General features: G+C 65.1%; 3 protein-coding genes across 3 annotated transcripts; 2 read left to right on the plus strand and 1 right to left on the minus strand.

The window, feature by feature from the left end:
* Positions 1-584: 584 nt before the first annotated feature.
* MNEG_8261 (hypothetical protein) lies at positions 585-1,773 on the minus strand (the record flags this gene model as incomplete). The annotated part of the gene is made up of 4 exons (XM_014043267.1): positions 585-802; positions 963-1,185; positions 1,379-1,462; positions 1,645-1,773. The coding sequence occupies 4 exons, from the start codon at positions 1,771-1,773 to the stop codon at positions 585-587; spliced, it is 654 nt and encodes a 217-aa protein (XP_013898721.1).
* A 975-nt stretch (positions 1,774-2,748) lies between these two features.
* On the plus strand, positions 2,749-4,048 carry MNEG_8262 (hypothetical protein; the record flags this gene model as incomplete). Its single annotated transcript, XM_014043268.1, has 5 exons — positions 2,749-2,754; positions 2,954-3,023; positions 3,183-3,331; positions 3,525-3,617; positions 3,932-4,048. 5 exons carry the CDS (start codon positions 2,749-2,751, stop codon positions 4,046-4,048), a joined length of 435 nt encoding a protein of 144 aa, XP_013898722.1.
* Positions 4,049-4,653: 605 nt separating this feature from the next.
* On the plus strand, positions 4,654-5,586 carry MNEG_8263 (Inner membrane metabolite transport protein yhjE; the record flags this gene model as incomplete). Its single annotated transcript, XM_014043269.1, has 4 exons — positions 4,654-4,761; positions 4,948-4,981; positions 5,099-5,175; positions 5,353-5,586. The coding sequence occupies 4 exons, from the start codon at positions 4,654-4,656 to the stop codon at positions 5,584-5,586; spliced, it is 453 nt and encodes a 150-aa protein (XP_013898723.1).
* Positions 5,587-5,805: the final 219 nt, after the last annotated feature.

Raw genomic sequence — 5,805 nt, forward strand, 5'->3', positions numbered from 1 at the left:
CCCGCCGACCCGCCGCCCATCTCGCCGTCACCCGCGGCGGGCCCCACCACCCGCAGCCCCCCCGGCCCCCACGCCAGGCTCCTGCTCGCCTCCAGCGCCGCCAGCGCCCGCCCCAGCGCCGCGCCGCGCCCGGCACCCGGCCCGCCCCGCAAGCCACCAGGCGCGAGCTGCGAGAGGCCCATTGCAGTCAGGGCGCAGCAGGCGGGCACGAGCGCGCTGCGCCCATCAGGGTCCTCCTGGCTTGGCGACACCGCGAGGAAGTAAGGGATGCTGGCCGGCAGCCGCAGCCCGTGCTGCGCGAGCCAGAGAGCGCGCAGCGCGTCCAGCTGGGCGGCTGTCACGGCTGAGGGCGGCACGATGGAGCGGAGGAAGACCGGCCTGAGGGTTGAGTTGGGTGGTGCGACGGGCGTTGGCAGAGGGGCGGACGTTAAGAAGTATAAAGACCAGGAGGACGCAGGGGGTCATGCGCCGTAGGGAGTGCGCGGGGGACGGCGTTGGAACCGTGGTCGCGCGGCCACCCAAAACAAACCGCATCGTGCATCCCCAGTCAGCGGGCGGGCTTGAGAGGGTTTGTGTGAGGCTCCTCACTCTTGATCCGGCAGCAGCTTGAGGGGCCGCCCCTCCAGCAGCCGCGACGCCGCGCGGAGCTGCAGGGGGTTCCCCACAATCGCCGCATCCGCATCAGATCTACATATGTCCCCGTCCCAGCCGCCGCCACCGTATTGCTGCAGCGGCGCCGGCAGGGGCGCGGGCTCTTGGACAAGCGCGTGGGCGATGGAGAAACGGCGGTAGCGCACGAAGCCTGCGGGGTGGGTTTGCCAATGTCAGGGTTGGCGGGTTGTTGACTCGATTGGGTTGGGCAAGAGATGCTTTGATGGTCGCAGGTCTCACGCGTTAATGAGATCAACAACGCCGCAGCAACCCGGCCCGCAGAGCCGACTTTGGACCTTCGCCCCACCCACCTGCACGCTTGACAAACAGAAGCACGGCGGCCGGCTCCTGCGCCCCCACGCCGAACTCGAGTAGCGTCCCCGAGCCCTGCGCGCCGGGCAGCGCGGACAGCGGGTCGGCCTCAAGCGCCAGCCCCTTGCGCAGCATGAGCCAGCCGCGCGCCGCCAGCGCCGCAGCGGCTGCGGCGTGCAGCGCAGAGCAGAGCGGCCAGTGGCCCAGCGGGTCCAGGCTGATCTGTTTGGGTTGACGTGACGGGGAGGTCGCGCTGAGTCTGTGCAAAATCATCAGAACAAGGCGCACGCAAACGAATGGAGTGGCAGGTGCGGCCATGTGGACTGCATGCGTAAGTCTAGAGACGGTGGCCCGGCGCATGCAGAAAGGTGAACCCTGCATGCAGTTGGCGGGCTGCATGGTGGCGCCGGCTCACCGCGGCCTTGACAGGGCCGAGCTTCATGCCGCCCACTTTGGGGGCGGCCACGCTCAGGGCCTTGTACAGTCGGCCCACGTTGGCCTGTCAAGAGAGAGCAACAGAGCCAGTGAGTGAAAATACGAGGACTTGTCGAGCCAATTGCCGGGCGTTGCCAGGCGGAGGCGTGCATGTTGTGTGGCGTCCAGCCGGGTGAGGGGGCGGGGGCGGGGCGGTACGCGGCAGCCGCGCCGTGCCTCGGCGGCGCTGCGGGGCGGGGCGCCCACCTTTGGGCAGAGCAGCTGGACGGTTTCAGGGGCCTGCGCCTGCGGGCGGACGATGCACCAGTCCCTGACCTCGGGCACCTGGGCAGCAGGGGCGTCGAGTTGAGCGCCGACGATCCCGCAACGTTGCATGTGCTGGCAGGAATTGACCAGCTGGGAACTTGCATGCTACTGCGGGATGGGAGATCTTCGAAGTCTCATGTCATCCACAGCAGCATGCGGCCGGCATGCATGCGGCATGCGGCCAATTTGGAGCTCTCCGTGTCCACCCTGGGGCGCAGCACGCACATTGTCATGGAGGCGGCGTGCCAGCGCCTCCGAACGTGCGCGGCTCGCCAGCTGCGCTGCCGTCGCTGCCGCCTCTTCATCATATTGCCCGTCGTTGCAATCCTCGCAAGGCCCACTACCTGGCGGCAGGGCAGCACGTGCGATCGCCGCGCCGCTGGGCGCGCTGTCAGCAGTCCCAACGGTCAAGCGCACCAGAGTGCTGAAGGGCGCCGAGGCATGCAGCACCACCGCCGCTTCCTGATCCGCTTTCTGGTGAATCCCTCCTGGTTCAGAAGCCAAGGCGAGGGCGGTGGCCCACATGCTGACAATTCAGGCACTTTTCAAGTGCTGCGAGATCTGACCTCCGCAGCAAATATTGACAGTTGTCCACCGGGCTTGATTTGTAATCCTGATGAACGCAACGTTTTGATGTACTTGTTGTAGATTCCAACACAGCGCCTCGCTCATTTCGTTTGCTGGACAAGCCAATTCGCAACGCTTGCAGCTTTCACGCAGTCCAGACGCCCTCATTGGCGGAGTGACAACTAGACTGACACATAGCTAGCGGCCATGCACATGCAAAAGCCACGCATGCTGCAAAAACAGCGGGTCAGTACAGCAGCGGCAAGTGCACTGGTGACGCTGCTGCCTGTGGCACAGCGTTCAAGACGAGAAGCCCCACCCAGTGCGGCGCGGGTGCCGCGGCAGCGGCCCTTACGCCCACTAGCGTGCACAGCAGAGCCCGGCACCTCCGCAGCCCCCAGTGTCAGCAAGTCGGAGGAGCCGGAATCCAATTTGTACAGCGTCCCCGAATGGCCCGGCGGCATCTTCAGCGTTCACATGGAGGTGGGGGCCCGCACAGAAACTCCTACAGAAGCGCTGAAACCTTCTTGACGCGCAGCCACTGTGGCCCTGCATCAAGCCGACCGCACGGTGCTGCACGCACACCTCAGCGACTCACGAGCATGCGTTGACACCGCGCGCCGCAGCTGGCCTGTGGACTGTATGTGAAGCAGCCACTAAGACCGGTGCGCCGCATGTGCAGGTGCGTGACACGGAGCTCGACCAGTTCTCTGTTGTCAATAACAACGTGTACGGCTACTACATGCAGCATGGTGCGTCAATGGGCGATGAGCGCGTCATTCCCTGCAGACGCCGCAGGATATCATGGCAGTTGCCGGGGCATCGCACAGGCGGCGCCCGACCAGCGCCGGTCCGTGCCACTGCACGGCATGCCCCTCACCCCGGACCCCCCGCCCGCCGCATCTCTGCAGGGCGCCACAAGGCGCTCAAGGCGCTCGGCGCCGGGGTGGGCGAATACCAGGCCAGGGGCATCCTGATGGCCCTCAGCGAGCTCAGCATAAAGTACAAGACCCCGCTGCGATCCGGGGACGTTTTCAGGGTAGACACGAGCGTGGAGCAGGTGGGATGGCAAGAGACGGCTGGGAGCCTCCTGACGCTCTGGTCATGAGCTCCAGACCCAGTGGCGCCGTGCGGGAGCTGGGCCACCACAGGCTGCAACTGTTGGGGGCGCTTTGAGGCAGTGCAAGCGTTGTTGACAGGTGGGAGGAGGGGCAGCCTGGCGTCGTCTAGCAGACGGTGTGCCCCGCGCGCAGGTGACGGCGGCGCGGCTGGTGATGCGGCAGGCGGTGGTGCGCGAGGACGCCGGCGGGCGCAAGCTGTCGCTCTGCGCGGAGGGGCTCGCGACGGTGCGGCCCATGCTGCGTGCGGCAGAGGCGAGGGGCGCTGCTGGACAGCCCTGGCGACCTGCTGCGAGCGGCTAAAGTCGTCGCTTCGCGCTGGCCCAGGGAAACATTTGTTTGCACCGCAGTCATATTAGCATGAAGCGCGTGCAGGAGCGCGATCATAGCTGGGAAGGCCTCTCCTTATAGTCTGTATCTTTCAGCAACATGTGTGCCATGCCATGCACCCCCCCAGTGGTGCCGATCGATTGCTTATCGAGCAGTTTTGGTGTGCTCGAAACACGCAGCTGGTGTGCTCAAACCACCCTTGTTGGCGCCAGGTCGTGTTCCTGGACACAGCGTACCGCCCCATCAGGCTACCCGCTGGCGAGAAGGCCGTGTTTGAGGCGCTGCGGCAACAAGCGGCAGCTGCGGCGGGAGGAAACGGCACCGACTAGCAAGCGTCGCAGTGTGCGTGGGCTGGTAACCAGTGATCGAGCCATGATCTGGGTCCCACGGCTGCCAGGTGTGGTCCCACGGCAGCAGGGGCGAAGGGCTGGGGCAGTTAGGGAGGGACGTACAGTGTTATGGCAGGGGTTTGGTGTCAATTAGGGCCTGGGCAGAGTGCACCAGCTATACGCACGATGATGGGGGGAGCTCGCAGCTGTCAGAACTGCCAGCGTCCGTCCCGCAGGTGGCGTAACCAGCCTGTCCACACACGGGCACTGGGTGACGGCGTTACGGCCTGGCGCTGCCAAGCCTTAGGCGTGCCAGCGTCGCACTCCTTAAACGGAGGCGCTTGGGGGCTGCAGAACGCGCTCCAGTGACGAAAGGGCCACGGGGAGTGAGTAGAAGGGGGCCTCGTGACAAAGATTTCGTTACAACCTGCTCCTGTCCAGTTGACAGCCTTGCCATCTGAGCGACGGTCGTCATTCTTTGAGCCGTTTCCTTGAAGTCGGCCTGTATACCACTCCCCGTGTCTGGCACGTGGCAGGCTGTACTCGCGCCAACCCCCTCCATTTCTCAGGGCCACTCAGAGCGTCCAGAATTAAGCACTAAAATCATGGCTGATGTGACAGTGGACCACAGCGGCGGCTCCAAGCCATGGATGTCAGCGTCGACCAAAATGCATGCCCACCTACTGCTGTCACTGTTCCTGGGCACATGCCTGGTGAGCAGGGCGACGAGCTGCTGTGCTCTTCGTGTTCCCCGCTCTTCCGAGCTTCCACCGCGCAGCAGCAGCGACAGCTGGCAGTGCCGTAACACCCTGGCGGCTGCCCCGCGGGTGACCATGTCAATCGTCGAATGACCCCTTGCCTTGCGCTTGTCCCCCTCACCCGCCACAATCGGTCCGCAGGAGTTCTTTGACTTTGCGGTTTTCGCTCAGCTGGGTGAGTCCCGCTCCTCCGTCCTGCAGCATCGCCGCATGCATGACCATGCCTGGGCGACACGGCACTGCCACCCCCGCTGCCAACTCACCCGAGTGACGCCCCGCCATGTGCGCGCAGGCAAGTACCTGACGCCCAACTTCTTCCCTCCCGGCAATGTTTATGCCGAGCAGCTGTCATTTTGGGCCACCTATGCGGTACGGCGCTACACGCTTGATCCCCGGCAGCCCTCCATCGAAAGCGCCTTGCGTGCAGCCCCACCCCTTCGCGACCTCATTATACGCCCTATCCTCTCCAATTCTAGCTATCGCCTCCCCCTCCTCCTGAATCCCCTGTCGCCCCTTCTGCCCCCAATCCTCAACCCATCCCTGTAGGTCGCCTTCATCGTGCGCCCGATGGGCGCCCTCATGTTCGGCCACGTGGGCGACAAGAGCAGCCGCAAGACCAGCCTCATCTGGTCCCTCGCCCTCATGGCGATACCCACCACCCTCATGGGCTGCCTGCCGACATTCGGCATGATCAGCTGGGCCGCGCCAGTGCTGCTGGTGCTGCTGCGGCTGTTCCAGGGCCTCGCCATCGGCGGGGAGAACGGCACAGCCCTCGTGTGAGTGACCCCCGCCCTGCCCTTGCTCGGCATCCCGCACGTATGCGTTCATCATCAGCAGCATGCACCTGTCCTGTGGGCAAGCCCGGCCTTAAGAGCGGCACCTGACTGTCTGCCCGCAACCTCAACACCCCTCGTTCAACCCTCTCCCCCGCCCAGCCACCTGTCTCCCCCAACACCTCCACCCCGATCTCACAAACCCCGACCTCACACCCCTTACCTC

Source organism: Monoraphidium neglectum, assembly GCF_000611645.1.
Source record: "Monoraphidium neglectum strain SAG 48.87 unplaced genomic scaffold scaffold01549, whole genome shotgun sequence".
Taxonomy (NCBI): Eukaryota; Viridiplantae; Chlorophyta; class Chlorophyceae; order Sphaeropleales; family Selenastraceae; genus Monoraphidium; species Monoraphidium neglectum.